This window comes from Moschus berezovskii, chromosome 15 (assembly GCF_049115385.1).
Source record: "Moschus berezovskii isolate FMDL1 chromosome 15, NW_MosBer_1.0, whole genome shotgun sequence".
Lineage (NCBI taxonomy): Eukaryota > Metazoa > Chordata > Mammalia > Artiodactyla > Moschidae > Moschus > Moschus berezovskii.
In genome coordinates this window covers 78,101,922-78,120,265 of record NC_142474.1, presented here as the reverse complement: position 1 = coordinate 78,120,265, position 18,344 = coordinate 78,101,922, and the positions used below count along the sequence as shown (strand labels likewise).

Sequence of the window (18,344 nt, the reverse complement as noted above, 5' to 3'; positions counted from 1 at the left end):
AACATGTCTCGGTTAGAAGCTAAAAAGCCCTCGACCTGCAGCAGTGACCCCCTGTCGGGAGAGCGCGCCAGGGCCAGCCTGGCCGCCTTGCGGGGCCTGCTCACGTCGTGCTACGGCCCGGCGGGCAGGCTGAAGCAGCTGCACAATGGCCAGGGCGGCTCCGTGGCCACCACCTCCCAGTCGGCTGCCCTCCTCGCCGGCCTGCCTGTCAGCCACCCCACGGTAAAGGTCCTGACGGCCGCCGTGCGGAACCACGTGGCCTGCTTCAGCGATGGCGGCTTGTTCACAGCCATTCTTTGCTGCAACCTTGTCGAAAATGTTCAGAGACTAGGCTTGACACCCACCACGGTTATTAAATTAAATAAGCATCTTTTGAGCCTCTGCACCAGTTACCTGAAATCTGAGGTCTGTGCTTGCCGAATCCCAGTCGACTTTAGTAGCACCCAGATCCTCCTGAGTTTGGTACGCAGCATATTAACAAGTAAACCTGCCTGCATGCTCATCGCAAAGGAAGTTGACCATATCAGTACTCTGATTCTGAGAGCCTTTCTGCTTACAATTCCAGAGAATGCCCAAGAGCACATCATTTTAGGAAAGAGTATAATTGTTCCTTTAAAAGGGCAAAGGGTTATAGATTCTGCTGTGTTACCCGGAATACTTATTGAAGTATCAGAAATTCAATTGATGAAGATACTACCTATCAAAAAAGCAGATTCCTTCAAGGTGGCACTCTTTTGTGTGTCTTTATCCGGAGACCTTTCTGATACTGGAGAAGGAACACTATTGGTCAGTTACGGAGTTTCTCTTGAAAATGCAGCTCTAGACCGGTTGTTTAACCTAGGAAAACAACTAGTTAGTGACCATGTAGATCTTGTCTTGTGTCAAAAAGTTATACACCCATCTTTGAAACAGTTTCTCAGAACTCATCGTGTTGTTGCTGTAGACAGAATTGGAGTGTCTCTGATGGAACCCCTGAGTAAAGTGGCAGGTAAACAGAATTCTCAGTTTTTGCCCTTTATGGTTAATAAATCACACTTGCCTTGAGCAAAGACATTCTTGGTGTGTGTTGTGTTAACATACTGAACAATTTGAAAAGCTGCCAACCTCAGCATGTGTGAGTATCATTTCTGGCAGCAAAGGTTGTTTCTGAAAAAGATCCTGTATTGTTAACTTATTAAAAATTGAGTGATGATGACTATTTTGTAGGTATTTTCCAGCCCCAAATGTACTGCAGAATCGGTCATAATTTACAGATATTAACCCCCAAACATTCAACAGATTATTGAGAAATCTAACATTCTTAAAATCATATAAAGTCTCATAATTTAAAAAGAATTCTTCTACTTGAGTTTTACAAAACTCTTAAGTCACTTTGTATTATCTAACTCCAACAATCAACTGTACTTCTGCCTAAATAGTGGTTTCTAATTTGAGTATGTGTGTGCTTATTAGGGTGTATGTTTGTTTAAAGCTAGCACGTGATTAAATATTTCCCAGATGTTTCCAGCTAGGCTTCTTGAGAGCTGGGGTTGCCTTTTACTTTTAGTGCTTAAAACAAGCCTGGTCCATAGTAGAGGTTCTAAAATGTTTGTTGAATTAACAATAATATATTTATTAACATAGAAAATTGTAACAGGCAAGAATTTCACTGTATTTTACAAACCTGGCAAATTGGAAACAGGTTGGTAGTCACCTAATAGAGACAAAGAGAAATGACAAGTTAGAGAGTTCCTGAATTGAGCCACTTGTCAATATCTCTTAACTGCATTGACAACCTATCAGAAAGAATCATTTCATTTGGATAAATTTCAATTTATAAATGGCTAGACTTAAGAGTTTAATAAATTTTGGTAAAACTGTTAAAGTTGACTGTTCTTATAAGTCATCAGAGAAGAAGTGTGAGTGCCAGTATTGAATCCCTAGTATCTCTGGACTGTTGTTACCTCTGGCCTATTGTCAGATGATCATCAGAGTGGAAATTTTTAAGAAATAATGGCAGTCGTTCTTTGGAACTCATTAGTGATGTTGTGGGTCAGACCCACATCCCTAAGTATTTCCTGGCTTTTCGTGAGCAGGTGATTTCAAGTTATGAGTATTGAGTATTAAATATTATGATGTCAGTTTTAAACCCTGAAGAATTTCCCATAGAGACAGTGTAAGTGAGCACTGGGTTTCCACGCCAGCCCACAACTGATTTTTATCCCACTGGTAACTAGAGTGCGGTAGAACGTGAGCTGACCTGTTTTACTTGCAAGTGGATACACAAAGTTAAATGTTCTCCAGGTATTTGCAGCATATTGGTTGGTTGCTCAGGTGTGTTATCAAGAGACTGCAGAGCTACCAGTGGGTGCCTGGGATTGGGGAGAGTGCGAACTTCTTTTATAGACATGCCGTGCTCTGTTCCCCCAAATAATTTCAGAAAGGTTCCCTGGAGCCGGGAATGGCTACCGACTCCAGTATTCTTGCCTGGAGAATTTCATGGACAGAGGAGCCTGACGGGCTATAGTCCATGGGGTTGCAAAGACTTGGACACGACTGCTGCTGCTGCTAAATCACTTCAGTCATGTCCGACTCTGTGTGACCCCATAGACGGAAGTCCACCAGGCTCCTCTGTCCCTGGGATTCTCCAGGCAAGAACACTGGAGTGGGTTGCCATTTCCTTCTCCAATGTGTGAAAGTGAAGTTGCTCAGTCGTGTCCGACCCTTAGCGACCCCACAGACTGCAGCCTACCAAGCTCCTCCATCCATGGGATTTTCTAGGCAAGAGTACTGGAGTGGCTTGCCATTGCCTTCTCCGTGGACACGACTGAGCAACCAACAATTTTACATAAAGCCAGAGTTGTAGTCCTGGATCTTGGGGGCAGAAACTTTTTCGAGACAAAAGAGAAAGGGGGATGAAAACTCTTATCAGGCCCCTGTGGCTCCATTAAACAATAGGTGAAGTATGTTTGGGCCTAATCCATCTTATCTAGGTTGACATTACCTCCCCTTCCCCCTTCAAACATAATTCCTCTTTTTGGATAATTTAGGATAAGTAATGAAGAAGGAAATGGCAACCCACTCCAGTGTTCTTGCCTGAAGAATCCCAGGGACGGGGGAGCTTGGTGGGCTTCCGTTTGTGGGGTCACACAGAGTCGGACACGACTGAAGTGACTTAGCAGCAGCAGCAGCAATGGGGTTATTGTGCTTGGTGGACTGGTGGGTATGAAGCTTGTCATGGCTTACAAAACATTTTTAACTTTTGACTTGGTTTGATTGATTTGTGAAATAGATATGATCACCCCCACTTTACTGTCCTGTGGGGAAGTCCACCGAGAAAGAGTTCAGTGATTTGCTCCATATCAGAGGTTGCTGCTGCTAAGTCACTTCAGTTGTGTCCGATTCTGTGTGACCCCATAGACGGAAGCCCACCAGGCTCCCCTGTCCCTGGGATTCTCCAGGCAAGAACACTGGAGTGGGTTGCCATTTCCTTCTCCAATGTTGGGCAGCAGGAAAGCTAAGCCTTTCCTTACAAATTTTCTGTTGATTCCACCCTTGAAGTTATACAAGATGTAGGGTTTGTTTCTTTTTCTTAAATTTTAGATCCCTCAAGTATTCCTTGTTCTTTGAGACTTCAGAAGTAAAGAAAAAAGGATATTCAAAGAAGTGAAACTGTTCATGAGCTGCAAGAATATTTAGACATTATGTTTTAATTCCGTTCGTTTGAAAGAGGAAATTGTCCCAAGGAGGTGCATTGCTGAATTACAGTTTTAATCTTAAGACTGTAAACCAGTAATGTTACTTCTTAAAAGCTTGTTGCCGTTTCTTATATAACTTTACTACATTTAGAGATTTTAGAAGTCTTCAAGTCATCCTAACTTCTCCTTCATTCATATTTTTATTAATTTGTGTTTTGTAAAATTTTATTATTTTACCTGTGCAGGAAGGAGGGCAAAATATAATCAAAGCATAACAAAATGAAATAAGAGGGTTGCATACTTTATTTTGGCATGGTTTAGGTACTTGTTTACATACAACCAATTGTTTGGCAAAGAAAAAAATTCCTATATGTTCACTAAATGGAGCCCCAAAGGAATTCAGCCATACAGCTATCAGCATAGCTTAGTTTGTGAGTTTTAAGGTAAAAATAATAACACACTTTAAAAATAGCCTGTATCCTCATTTCATCCTTATTTCAGATTAGTGTGGTTGTTAATTTGGGGTCTCTGATCCCTGAATGGGCTTCGTGTGCCTCCTTAATGAGGATTCAGTACGGCTGTGGTGAAAAAAAAAAGAAGTCTGTAAATCAAAAAACCGCTGCTTTATTTGCACATCATTTGAATAATAGAATACTATTTATAGGTTTAAGAAGATGCATCCTATTATTTCTTTATCCTATATTTCAGATTTTAAATGCTATGCTTTTGGGACTTTTATATTAGCTAGGAATGAATATTGTAATTTTAAATTATTGTAATCTCCATGTTTATTCATCTATTTTGTGTTTTCTAAACTTTTTTAAAAAATAGGAACACGGCCTATTGGTTCCTTGGGCTCAATCTCTCCCAGTAGTTATGGAAGTGTAAAAGATTTGTGCATTGCAAAGTTTGGCCGCAAACATTTTTTTCATCTTATTCCTAACAAAGCAACTATCTGTAGCCTGCTTCTCTGCAACAGAAATGACACAGCCTGGGATGAGCTGAAGGTAGGTAATAAATGTTGAATTCCTTATCTAGGGACTGGGGCAGGGATTAAAGAATCAGATAGGTACTATAATTTTTTTCACATCAGTCAGCTGTGCTTTTTTCCTTCACAACTTCCCTACGTGGTGAAGAAAGCAAAAACAACCAAAATGTGAGAATTACAGTTATAAATAAGCTGATTTAATTTCCTGTGATATAGAAACTTGGCATATTTTGTTTTTGTTTCTAATTATTATTAGAAATAATAATACTCTTAGTATTTCTAGTAATTTACAAGCAATGTAAAAGTCCTTGATGGGAAATTTTCTTAAGAAATTAATTTGAATTGTATACTTGATGCTAATGTGTATGAATAATTCACTTAGAAATAGGTTTCCCAGTTATACCCATGATCCACCTCTTAACAGAGATGTTGTTCACAAACAACAATAACACATGCAGTTTTTATACAATGAAAGTGATGCCCAATGGTACTGGTCACAGCCTGGAAGAATGGATACTCAAGGCTGTAGCCTGGTGAATATTCAAGGTCTGTGTGTTTTTTTTATTGTTGCTGGGTTGAATCATTTCCATAGCAACTTGAGATAAATTCTATATAGCATTTATACAGCTAATTTATTTAGATGCAGATATTTTTGTTAGAAATATTAGCACTCTGCGGATCCAGTTGTGTTTGTGAATCTCAATTTGAAGAGCTAAATGTATATGAAGGAGGATATTAATCCAGTCCATGAAAACAAACATCTGGCTAAAGTATTCTTTCATTTCTAATTTTTATTATTCCAAAATGTATTCATCACATGACAACCTTGGTGACACTAGTTTTGTTCTTTTGCAATTAAAATCAGGCTCCTTGAGTCCACTAAGCTGCCTTGAAAACATGGCTGTATTTCTTTGTGTTTCTGATGTCAGCGTCAGACTCTGGTGATTGTTTCTTCTTCAGCTCACATGTCAAACAGCACTGCATGCTTTGCAGTTAACGATCAAGGACCCGTATGTTTTGTTGGGAGGTGGCTGTACTGAAACTCATTTGGTGGCATATATCAGACACAAGGTAGGTTAGATAGTCCCTCCTAAATTATCTGAATTCTCAGCAACGTGCATTTTATGAGATAATAAAATAATAATACTCTGGACCCTTTAATGCTTAATTTCTCGGTAGTCTTGAAATCAATATTGTATTTTAAAACACTTGAGGAAAATAATACTCAAAAATATAAGCTCATATCTTTATCACAATGATTATTAATTCAACCTTTTAACAGATGATCACATTCTTTGAGGACTGTCTAAATACACTGCCTGTTGAAATGAGCATTCTGGGTTTTTTTCTAGTTTTTCTTTTAACTTTTAAATTTTGTATTGGGGTATAGCTAATTAACAAACAATGTCGAGATAGTTTCAGGTGAACAGCAAAGGGACTCAGCCATCCATATTCGTGTATCTATTCTCCCCCCACAAACCCCCTCCCGTCCAGGCTGCCACATAACATTTAGCAGAGTTCCATGTGCTGTACAGCAGGTCCTTGTTGGTTGGTTATCCGTTTTAAATATAGCAGTGTGTATATGTCCATCTCAAACTCCCTAACTATCCCTTCCCACCCACTACCACCAGCAACTAGAAGCTCGTTCTCAAAATCAGTGAGTCTGTTTCTGTTTTCTAAGTAAGTCCATTTGTATTGAAATGAGCATTCTGTTGATGGGAGTTGTCATCCTAGAGATCTCCACTGCTAAGATACAGTAATAATTGATATTCATGATGAAAGTGTTGAGATTCTACAAAAAAACTTCAGTACCTTCTGGATATTCCAGAAAAAAACAGTTTGATTTATTAAAGCATCTAATTATTAGATTCTGTTATAATTTTAAATGGTATTTATGATATATGTTAATTCTATTAAACAGAATTGTTTTTATTAATCTATGAGATGCCATATACTAATAGTAGATAAATGTCACACATCATATTTCTTATTAATTATTTCATTAAGACGACCTACTTTCTTTGAAAGTAGCTACAAAAAGGTATGTGTTTTCCAAGTGCTTGCAGTTGGTTCTTTGGTCAGTCAGGAGTGCAGAGTCTCTGGGATGCCTGGGATTGGTGAGTGTATAAATGTTTTCCATAGACATGCCCTGCTTTGCTTCCCCAAATAACTTAAAATCTGTATGAATATAAAGCTTCTTCATGAAAAGTTATCAGAACGTACATTATGAAAAACAAAACCATTGCCAATCTATTGATGCTGAAGAGACAATAATATAGTCTGCAAATGGAACTGAGTAAGCTAGAAAATGTCTTTTGGAGAAGGACAGTATCTTGAGTAGGATTTTGAAGAAACAATTTAGCACTGAACATGTGAGGAGGGAATGTGCAGTAGAGATGATATCTGGTTCCAGCCTCCTGGGCAGAAGGAAAAAATGGTCATTGTTTTTGAGTAAATAGAATATGGATTTTTAACGATCATTCAGTGATGAGTTTGTTAATGTGTTACTTTTTCTATCATGAAATTTCTAGGATAGACTTTTTAGAACAGTGGAACAAAAGCAATCCAAACTTATATAACCTTATCATTAATTAAAGAGAAGAATAGTTATTTTTTAAACATTCAGGTGAAAATGATACCTAAATGGTTTGTCTTAGTTATAACACACATGTTTGCATTGTAAATACATCTCAAACACTTACTGAGCATAAGTACTTCATTTGTGACTTCCTTAGACTTCCCGAGCTTCCTTCTGGTGTGTAGAAGCCTGTGATTCACTTATCGTGCCTTGTCCTTCATGCTGTACAAAGGCACTACTGTCAGTCCTTCAGAACAAATTGATGGTGGTGTTAATTCTGAGTCACTCATTCTGATAAAATGACTGCTAGTGGGTGCTTTTACTGTAACAACCAGGTTAATGGATTAGCCTGGCCAGCTGGCCCATCCCTGCCCATTAGCCTTGTGTCAAACCCCAAGTACTATATGACTAAGCGTTTGATCAAGCAATTGCTCTGTTCTGTGTCTTCAATGGTTTTGTTCCTCTCTAGACCCGTAATGAGCCAGAAAGCGTTCTTCGAGATGAGAGATATTCTCAGTCAGAACTCCAGCTGACCGCTGAAGCATTCTGCAGTGCACTTGAATCCCTCGCTGGCTCTTTAGAGCACGACGGAGGTGAAATTCTTACCGATGGCAAATATGGACACTTCTGGTCAGTTCAGGCCAATTTGCCTTCTGCTATGAACTGGCCAGATTTGCCTTCCAGATGTGGCTGTGGACTCTACAGCAGCCAGGAAGAGCTCAGCTGGTCCTTCCTAAGAAGTGCTCGTCATCCCTTCCCACCGCAAACCTGCCTTTCCCTTGAAGCCACAGGCTCAGCCGACACCCTGACCTTGGACTGCTTTACCGCGAAGCTTAGTGGCCTGCAGGTGGCTGTGGAGACTGCCAGTTTGATTTTGGATCTTTCATGTGTCATTGAAGATACAAACTGATATTATGTTATCTTACAAAAAGAAAAACTAGTGACATGTCAATAAAGAAAAGTATTGAGTTTATATGTTCTCTCTGAAAGACCTGTTCTCCATATTGAGATTGATGATTCATAAAATCATAGACTTACTTATTTAATGAAAAAAGAATTTATTCTTGAATAGAAATACTATAGAATATAAAAATATGAAGCATTACTGAAAATATGGTAATTATGTCAGTGAGTTCATAGATAATGCTATAGGTTGTTACAAGTTTCTGTTCTCGTTATTTTGACATCATTCTAAGAGCATACAGAAATTTTAAAACATCCCAGTCTGTGTTCTTGCTTGGACATACTTTTATAGATATTTTCTATTTAGTAGTAATTACATATGTTTGAAGTATAAAGCTAGATTCCAACGTATCACAAAGCATCTGATACAGACTTTTCATTCAAAAGAAGTGTTCAAACTGCACATTCAGTAAAATTTCCAGTTTCTTTATCTGAGACTGTGTCATTCAGTAATTGGGTGATTGATGTAGTAGCTGCTCTACCTGCAATTGCTAGTTTGTATCACTTCTTCATTTCTGTTATTCTGAGGAAATGTGTAATCAAGAAAAAAATAGACTTTATATAGTAGCTTCCCTGATAGCTCAGTTGGTAAAGAATCTGCCTGCAATGCAAGAGACCCTGGTTTGATTCCTGGATCGGGAAGATCCCCTAGAGAAGGGATAAACTACCCACCCCAGTATTTTGGGGCTTCCCTTGTGGCTCAGTTGATAAGGAATATGCCTGCAATGTGGGAAACCTGGATGAGATCCCTGGGTTGGGAAGATCCCCCGGAGAAGGGAAAGGCTACCCACTCCAGTATTCTGGCCTGGAGAATTCCATGGACTGTATAGTCCATCGGGTCACAAAGAGTCATACATGACTGAGCAACTTTCACTTTCATACTTCTACTTTTTCATTTTAAACAGCATAAAGAAGTGGAAAAACTATTTCTCCAATTCAGTCAATAGTGCCAAAAAGAAACTAGAACAGTTCTCAAAGACATGTCATATCAAGGAATATAACTTGAAATGCAAAATATATTGATAAATTGAAGAAGAAATACAGAATATAGCTAGAATAGTCAGTATGGAGCTCTAACATGTTACATTAAATTTTAGGAAAACATCTTGAAAAGTTTGGAAAAATTAAACAACCTAAGAGTCAGTGGTCAGATCTATATTCATGATAGAGGAAGATAGAATGGTTTAGCAATTTCCTCCAAAATTCTTAACAAATCTGAAAGAATTTTTACCCTAAGTCAAAGAAAATAATTGTAATACAAACTCACAGCAATGAAATATATATCAAAAAATCAGCTACACTGCAAGCTTCATAAAATATTTCTCTAAAATTTCGTGTCCTTTATTTTTAGGGTCAGTCATGTAGAGTGGTGGGCAGCCTCTGAGACATCCCTGATTTTTAGACCCCCGTCTAATCCCTCCGTCTGAGTGTGGGCTGCATGCATTTGTGTTTCCCTGTTCTCCTTTGGTGAACAGGAGTGTCTTAGGATGGTTATCCTATGCCTGATCCATCACTGTATGTCAGGACATTACTCGTTTTTGTGGGCCTACAGATGGGGAGGACTTGTGTTTCAGGAGCTGCACCTAAAGAATCACACTCCAGGAGCCTCACCCACCCCAACTTGACTTCAGTAATGAGGTTCTAGACTTTGAGCTTATGTTGTAATGTGATGAGAGTCTGGGGGATCTCGGAAGGAGGTGGATGTATCTTGCATATGATGGGCAGCCTCCCAGATGGCTCCCACTGATCTCATCTCTGGAGTACACCCTTTGAGTGTAAGTGGAACCAAATGACTAGATTTTAATGAGTTGAATACCTCAGAAGTGATGGCTGTTGTTTCTGATACTGTGTGATCAAAAGATAGGCCTCTTTTTCAATCTCACTCTGATGGAGTGAGCCATTGGCCAGGTTGGGAGGTGCCCTAAGTAGAGGCCCACAGGACAGGGACTGCGGGAGGCCCTGGCCAACAGCCTGCTGCTGCTGCTAAGTCACTTCAGTCGTGTCCAACTCTGTGTGACCCCATAGACGGAAGCCCACCAGGCTCCCCCGTCCCTGGGATTCTCCAGGCAAGAACACTGGAGTGGGTTGCCATCTCCTTCTCCAATGTGTGAAAGTGAAAGTGAAGTCGCTCAGTCGTGTCCGACCCATAGCGACCCCACGGACTGCAGCCCACCAGGCTCCTCCATCCATGGGATTTTCTAGGCAAGAGTACTGGAGTGGCTTGCCATTGCCTTCTCCGGGCCAACAGCCTACAAGGAACTAAATCCTGCCAATAAACACAGAAGTGGATTTGGAAGCAGTTTCTCCCTAATGGGGCTCAGGATGAGTTTAACCTCTATCCATGCAGCCTCATGAGACCCCCTGAAGCAGAGCATCTAAAAAAGCCACTCCTGGATTGATTCCTCATATATCTATGAGATAATAAACTTTATTTTAAGCCAAGTTTTGGGTGTAATTTGTTAGGAAGCAGTCAACCCCTAATAAAGGCAAGAGTAAAACTTATTTATAATAACATACTAAAAATTTGATCACACAAGTGGAAAAAAGTTCTTGATGCCATGGCTTTGCATTTCACCATCACTCTGAACACAAAGGTAGTGTTCACACGTGTTTACCAAGGGGTTTTTATATTCGCTTAAGAAAGGGTCTCATTTAGGAACATGTGGAAGTGTCCTGGGTCTCCTTGGCTCTTGACTGCATTTTGACTGTTGCCCAAGAAGGGACGCTGGAGCAAACCTCTCGACCCGACCTCGTCGGTTATGGAGGCCTCCATTCCTCAGGTTAGCCATCTAACTGTCATTTTTAACTGCCGAGCTCAGTAGCATTTCTTTGTGAAACATCAGTGCCATCATTTTGAGTATGTCATAAATTTGTTGAAATATTTTTATAAATTCATGTTTTCTAAAGTGGTATACGGTGGCTCAGAGGTTAAAGCGTCTGCCTCCAATGCAGGAGACCTGGGTTCAGTCCCTGGGTCGGGAAGATCCCCTGGAGAAGGAAATGGTAACCCACTCCAGTATTCTTGCCTGGAGAATCCCATGGACAGAGAAGCCTGGTAGGCTACAGTCCAGGGGTCGCAAAGAGTCGGACACGACTGAGCGACTTCACATCACATCATCATCACAAAGTGGTATACAATCTTTAGTAGAAAACACTGGAAATTTAAAAAAACTTAACAGTTCAAGAAAATCATCATTCAAACTCAGATAGTAAAATATGAGATGAAAATTCTTGAAGAAAATAATTTCAGAGGAGCTCATCTTGTCAGACGGAGAAGGCAATGGCACCCCACTCCAGCACTCTTGCCTGGAAAATCGCATGGACAGAGGAGCCTGGTGGGCTGCAATCCATTTGGTCGCTAGGAGTCAGACACGACTGAGAGACTTCACTTTCACTTTTCACTTTCATGCATTGGAGAAGGAATTGGCAACCCACTCCAGTGTTCTTGCCTGGAGAATCCCAGGGACAGTAGAGCCTAGTGGGCTGCCATCTATGGGGTCACACAGATTCGGACACGACTGAAGCAACTTAGCAGCAGCAGCATCTTGTCAGAAGTAACAACAACAAAATAGCAACTAAGTTAAGCTTTGGGCGTTGTTTGCTGATAAAGTAGGATGAAGTCTGACCATTGCATTGTATTTTCTCGGGGGACAGAACAGGAAGTCCTGATAGCTACAGAAAAAAGGAAAAGGAGCATCATACAGAGGAGAATGAAGTTCATGAACATGTCTCAGCACATTTGTAGGACTCACAGAACATGTCTCATGTTCTATCATTTATTATTTATTAGTGAAGTTTACTGAACTGTGGGATTAGCATTTTATTAATCAAAAGAAGTTAGGATTTTGGCAGCACAGGAAAAAACGTGGAGAACTAATACAAATTAAGACATTTTACATCAAAATATTCATTTGGTCTAGTAAATATCCAATTTCTTAATTCTTCCACTTATGCTATTAGAGAATTTTTATGTTAGACATTTAAATCAACTGTTAAGAGTGAAGTATTTCCCACAGGATATTTAAATTATTAGTAGTATCATATTTTATTATCATAGCTATTCTCAGACTCAGTTTGACAATCAAAACTACTTAGGCATTCATATGATTGAAGAGAACTTATAAGCACTTTTATAAGACCTATCATATTCTGTATTCTTATATTGTTGGACAGCTTTTTGGATAACTGTAAAATAAAACAATATTGTTTATAGCCACGTAAATTATATAGGTTACTATTTAAGAGTATCATGTAAAAAAAAATCACTCTCAAAATCAATGCAGGCCCTGTCAAAATATCTCATTAGTTAGGTTATTCATTTCTGATAATCTTTGGAGAATAGTCAAGGAGACTAAACATATCTTATAGGGTCCTGTTTCAGCTGTATAAATAAATCTATCTTTTAATCTGAAGGAAAAGGAAGTTTGAACATCTGATAGCTTTATAATTTTTTTTCAAGTAGTTAAGTGTTTCCACTTAGTAACTATGTGCTCAGTTGCCCAGTCGTGTCTGACTCTTTGCGACACAATGGACTGTAGTCTGCCGGGCTACTCTGTCCATGGGGATTCTCCAGGCCAGAATACTGGAGTGGGTTGCCATGCTCTCCTGCAGGGGATCTTCCCAACCCATGGATTGAACCCAGGTCTCCCGCATTGAGGCAGATTCTTTACCATCTGAGCCACCAGGGAAGTATACAATAATCCTTGTAAATTTTTGCCATTCATGTACAAAATTTGAGTTTAGATGTTTCTAAACCCAATGTTTGGAGAATGCAATGGCAACCCACTCCAGTACTCTTGCCTGGAGAATCCCATGGACAGAGGAGCCTGGTAGGCTGCAGTCCATGGGGTCGCTAAGAGTCAGACACGACTGAGCGACTTCACTTTCACTTTTCCCTTTCATGCATCGGAGAAGGAAATGGCAACCCACTCCAGTGTTCTTGCCTGGGGAATCCCAGGGACGGGGAAGCCTGGTGGGCTGCCATCTATGGGGTCGCACAGAGTCAGACACGACTGCAGTGACGCAGCAGCAAACCCAATGTTAGCTTGTATTTTGGGATTACAAGTAGATTTTTATGCTTCTTTATATAGAATATAGTAATACTCAAAAAAGAGTATGTGATCTCTTAAATTTTTCCTGTATGTATATTAAGCCATTTGTTGGAGAGACAATCAATAGACTAGGTATGCTAAAATTAGTGGAATACCATTATCTGTAATAAACTGTGACTTAAGAGGGAAATGAAGAAATTTGACAATTCCGATTAAGAATTCACACTGGGGGACTTCCCTGGTGGCACTCACTCAAAATCCAGGGTGATCTGACCTCAACTTGATTATATCCTTAACTTGATTACATCTGCAAAAACCCTGTTTCCAAATAAGATCATGTTCACAGGATGGGGCACAGGACTTAGACATGTATTTTGAGGGTTTCACCACTCAACTCCCTATAGATAGCTAAAGTTGTCAAGATGTAAATCCTCCTTCTTCAGGGCAACAACTGCACAGAGAGTAAACTCTGTCCAGGAGAGACAATGGGCACCCATAAACCAGGTTTCACCACCAAACATTTCAATTCATTTCTCTGTTTATTGTTGTCCTTTAATCACAATCATCTTTTTTGTAGGATTCTATCTCCTTACCCGCTTCTTTCTTAAATCACCCTGTGCCTCTTTTACGCCCCTTCTTTGCACCACCATCATGCTTACTCTCATCAGGTGTTAGAAGGCAGATATGACACACTGTGTAAAAGGGACCTTGGTAAAGAAGTCTTTCATGATGAAGTGGTCAATTCTGAGAAGAGTGGCATTCTAAGGTCCTAGGGTTAGGTCTTGGTCTTCCAGTGAGCTGGTGCTCCTGGACTCTGAACTTCACCAGTGCTTCTCAGGGTTTTCCCTCCTTAGGAGGAGTAGGGGGAGATCTTGTCGGATTAACCTTGAGCCTATGGAATCTGATGCTATCTCTCCAGACAGTGTCAGAATTGAGTTGAATTGTAGGACCTTGCTGACATCTGGAGAATTGCTTGCTGGTGTGGGGAAAGGTGTCAATCCCACACCAACACACACACACACAACACACACACATTTGGTGATCGGAGCAACATTTCACAGATCTAAGGCAAGTTGTCATTTTTTCAGTTTGTTCGACTTTTTACTTGTTTGGATGTAGAGATGATGTCTAAGTTCCTTACATAATGGATGAGAAACGAGAAGTCACATTGTATTTTTAAATGCACTAATAATCAAGTTTCAAATAAAATAATTTCAGGCACCTATCATAAGCCCAGGATATCACCTGTACTTCTGACCAACTGGCTATAGATCCTATAGATCAGTGGTTCCAATGACCCCGCCCTTGGATTTGATTAATTTTCTAGTGTGACTTGCAGAACTCACAGAAACATGTTGCTCACAAGATCACCAGTTTCCTATAAAAAGCAGATAACTCAGCAACAGCCAGCTGGAAGAGATACACAGAGCAAGTGATGAGGAAAGGGCAAGGGGCTTTCATGCTCTCTCAGAGAGGGCTACTCTCCCCACATTGCCACCTGTTCACCAACCGGGAAGATCTTAGAATGCTGTCATTTTGGAGTTTATGGAGGCTCTGTTACATAGGCATAATTGATTAAATCATTGGCCACTGGCAATTAATTCAATCTCCAGCCCCTCTGCTCTCCTTGGAGGTCAGAGGATGGGATTTATATAAATTTTTAAGTATTTCATTGTTCTGTTGCTATTTTGAATAGAATGATTTTCCATTACTGGAAAATATTTTGGTTTTATATTTTAGAAGACCATGAATACTGTTCATTGCTAATAAACCATAGATCTTTTCAATAACTATGAGTTGGTTTTTGTTGTTATTGTTGCATGTTTTTACATTTAACTTTTCTAATATTGGAGTGTCTTAAAACCAAAGTATACATTATTTGGGTGTCTTTTTCCCCACACAAAATCGCTAGTATTAAGTTGATGATGTGTTTTACAGACTGTAACAGATTTGAGGAAATAAACATATCCATGCAATCTATATAGATAGAAGGTGGCAAGATACAGGTATTTGAGAATTCTGGTGTTTTGAAGACAGAGAGACCTTGGTTTAAATACTTGAGTAAACTCTTAATTTTTGTGAGCTTTTTAATTTCAAGTGATTTTTATGTAGAGTAAATTAAATAATGAATTAAAAGCTCTTAGCACAATCCTAGAATGTAAGCAGAATTTAATAAATGGGAGCTAGGAAAAATCTTCCAGCAGATTTCAACAGGCGGGGAATTCCATATTATTTTAGAAACTCCTAGAAAAAGTTTAAAATTTTTACTTGTGATAAAGTGAAACTACAAATTTATAAACTTTGGTGGAGTGATCACAAGGATATTCAATCTTTTGCTTAATTTTCAAGTAATCCTATAGACTTTGTAATTTGGCATAATTTTAATTATCTTAGGTTATATCAGAGACTACACATGATGGGCATAATTATTAAATCCCTCTGGCAGTCTTGGTTCACTAGAAACATAGATAAATGTGTTACATATTATTTTTATCAGTGCCTCAGCCACATCTATGAATACTGACTAGGTGATATCATCGCAAAGGAATTTAATATCCCCTGACTTTAAGAAAAATGGATTGAATTTATGTCAACAAATCACTAACATTTATTATTAACGGCACTCAATATGCCAGCAAATTTGGAAAACTCAGCAGTGGCCACAGGACTGGAAAAGATCAGTTTTCATTCCAATCCCGAAGAAAGGCAATGCCAAAGAAAGCTCAAACTACCGCACAATTGCACTCATCTCACACGCTAATAAAGTAATGCTTAAAATTCTCCAAGCCAGGCTTCAGCAATACGAGGACTGTGAACTTCCAGATGTTCAAGCTGGTTTTAGAAAAGGCAGAGTGAACCAGAGATCAAATTGCCAACATCTGCTGGATCATCAAAAAAGCAAGAGGGTTCCAGAAAAACATCTACTTCTGCTTTATTGACTATGCCAAAGCCTTTGACTGTGTGCATCACAATAAACTGTGGAAAATTCTGAAAGAGATGGAAATACCAGACCACCTGACCTGCCTCTTAAGAAATTTGTATGCAGGTCAGGAAGCAACAGGAAGCAGGATAGGGAACAACAGACTGGTTCCAAAAAGGAAAAGGAGTACGTCAAGGCTTTATATTGTCACCCTGTTTATTTAACTTACATGCAGAGTACATCATGAGAAACACTGGGCTGCAGGAAGCACAAGCTGGAATCAAGATTGCTAGGAGAAATATCCATAACCTCAGATATGCAGATGACACCACTCTTATGGCAGAAAGTGAAGAACTAAAGAGCCTCTTGATGAAAGTGAAAGAGAAGAGTAAAAAAAGTTGGCTTCAAGCTCAACATTCAGAAAACTAAGATCATGGCATCTGGTCCCATCACTTCATGGGAAATAGATGGGGAAACAGTGGCAACAGTGGCTGACTTTATTTTTCTGGGCTCCAAAATGACTGCAGATGGTGATTGCAGCCATGAAATTAAAAGACACTTACTCCTTGGAAGGAAAGTTATGATGAACCTAGACAGCATATTAAAAAGCAGAGACTCTACTTTGCCAACAAAGGTCCATCTAGCCAAGACTATGGTTTTTCCAGTGGTCATGTATGGATGTGAGAATTGAACTATAAAGAAAATTGAGCACCAAAGAATTGATGCTTTTGAACTGTGGTGTTGGAGAAGACTCTTGAGAGTCCCTTGGACTGCAAGGGGATCCAACCAGTCCATCCTAAAGGAGATCAGTCTTGGGTGTTCATTGGTAGGACTGACGTTGAAGCTGAAACTCCAATACTTTGGCCACCTGATGCAAACAGCTGACTCATTGGAAAAGACTCTGATGGTGGGAAAGATTGAAGGCAGGAGGAGAAGGGGACGACAGAGAATGAGATGGTTGGATAGCATCACAGACTCAATGGCCATGGGTTTGGTTGGACTCCAGGGGTTGGTGATGGGCAGGGAGGCCTGGCGTGCTGTGGTTCATGGGGTCACAAAGAGTCAGACACAACTGAGCAACTGAACTGAACTGAACTGAATTATCAATGGTGCTTAAGATACTATCAAAGCTACTATTCTGCATCTCTTTAGTCTTATTTATATATGTTTTGACTGTAAGAAATGAGTAAATGTATGTGAAGAATGTTTGAATCTATTTTACAATTATGTAAGCAATTTGAAAATTCTTAGATAACTCATGAAAATTAAATGACTTATTAAAACTAAGATAGGAATTTCCATCAACTTCTCAGGAGAAAGAGTAAGCCATTCTTATTTATTTTACATGTGGACTTACTGTGCATGAATATTTTATCAAATTAGGTTACATTTGATGATGAAGTATAATGGAAAGTTTTATCTTCATGTCACGTGAAAATAAGGTCTTTACAACACAGATGATGTGCTTTGTTCCATTTATTAAATAAAAATTTTAGAATAAAAAAACACAGATGAATTCAAGTTCTTGTTTAAATACTGTATTTTGCTTTTTTATTGAGCATTACAAGAAATATCGTCACCATTTTCTATTATAAATTAAATCTTGTTTATCTTCATGGATGAGCCTCTCTTCTCATATCTGAATCTTTTCTGTTTTTATTTTCATCTTAATGGATGAATTAATGGAAACATTGGGACTCTGCTGCAGGAACAACTTCAAAATAGGAAATCAAACATAGAGTATGCAAGTCAGTTTTTTGATCCATGATTCTTTCTTGCTGTGCTGTTTAGTCACTCAGTCATGACCAACTCTTCGTGACCCCATAGACTAGCCCTCCAGGTTCCTTTGTCCACGTGGATTCTCCAGGGAAGAAGACTGGACTGGGTTGCCATTTCCTTCTCTAAGGGGATCTTCCCAACCCAGGGACACAATCCACATCTCGTACACCTCTTGAATTGGCAGGCAAATTCTTTACTACTGAGACACCTGGGAATAGGTAGATGTTAAAGTTGTCCACTTACTGATTGTTAAATCACCACACATTTGTAACACTATCACTATATGCCAGGTTTTGTTCTAGGTTCTGGGGATTCAGATAAAGTTTATTTTATTGTTAATTGAAGGATAATCGCTTTACAGAATTTTGTTGTTTTCTGCATATCAACA

The 18,344-nt window shown here is 39.4% G+C and overlaps 1 protein-coding gene across 2 annotated transcripts; it reads left to right on the top strand.

Moving 5' to 3' along the window:
- Nucleotides 1–3: 3 nt before the first annotated feature.
- MKKS (MKKS centrosomal shuttling protein) lies at nucleotides 4–8,216 on the top strand. Of its 2 annotated transcripts, XM_055426679.2 has the most exons (4): nucleotides 4–988; nucleotides 4,509–4,684; nucleotides 5,626–5,736; nucleotides 7,713–8,216. In XM_055426679.2, the coding sequence occupies exons 1-4, from the start codon at nucleotides 4–6 to the stop codon at nucleotides 8,151–8,153; spliced, it is 1,713 nt and encodes a 570-aa protein (XP_055282654.2). In that variant the 3' UTR covers nucleotides 8,154–8,216. The 2 variants fall into 2 exon arrangements, with proteins under 2 accessions (XP_055282654.2, XP_055282665.2); XM_055426690.2 differs by lacking the exon at nucleotides 5,626–5,736.
- Nucleotides 8,217–18,344: the final 10,128 nt, after the last annotated feature.

Bases quoted from the DNA above. Each gene is read 5' to 3' on its own strand.
- MKKS (XM_055426679.2), top strand. From the start codon at position 4: ATGTCTCGGTTAGAAGCTAAAAAGCCCTCGACCTGCAGCAGTGACCCC. The intron at 989-4,508 runs GTAAACAGAATT...TTTAAAAAATAG, and splicing joins ACCCCTGAGTAAAGTGGCAG to GAACACGGCCTATTGGTTCC. The intron at 4,685-5,625 runs GTAGGTAATAAA...TTTCTTCTTCAG, and splicing joins CAGCCTGGGATGAGCTGAAG to CTCACATGTCAAACAGCACT.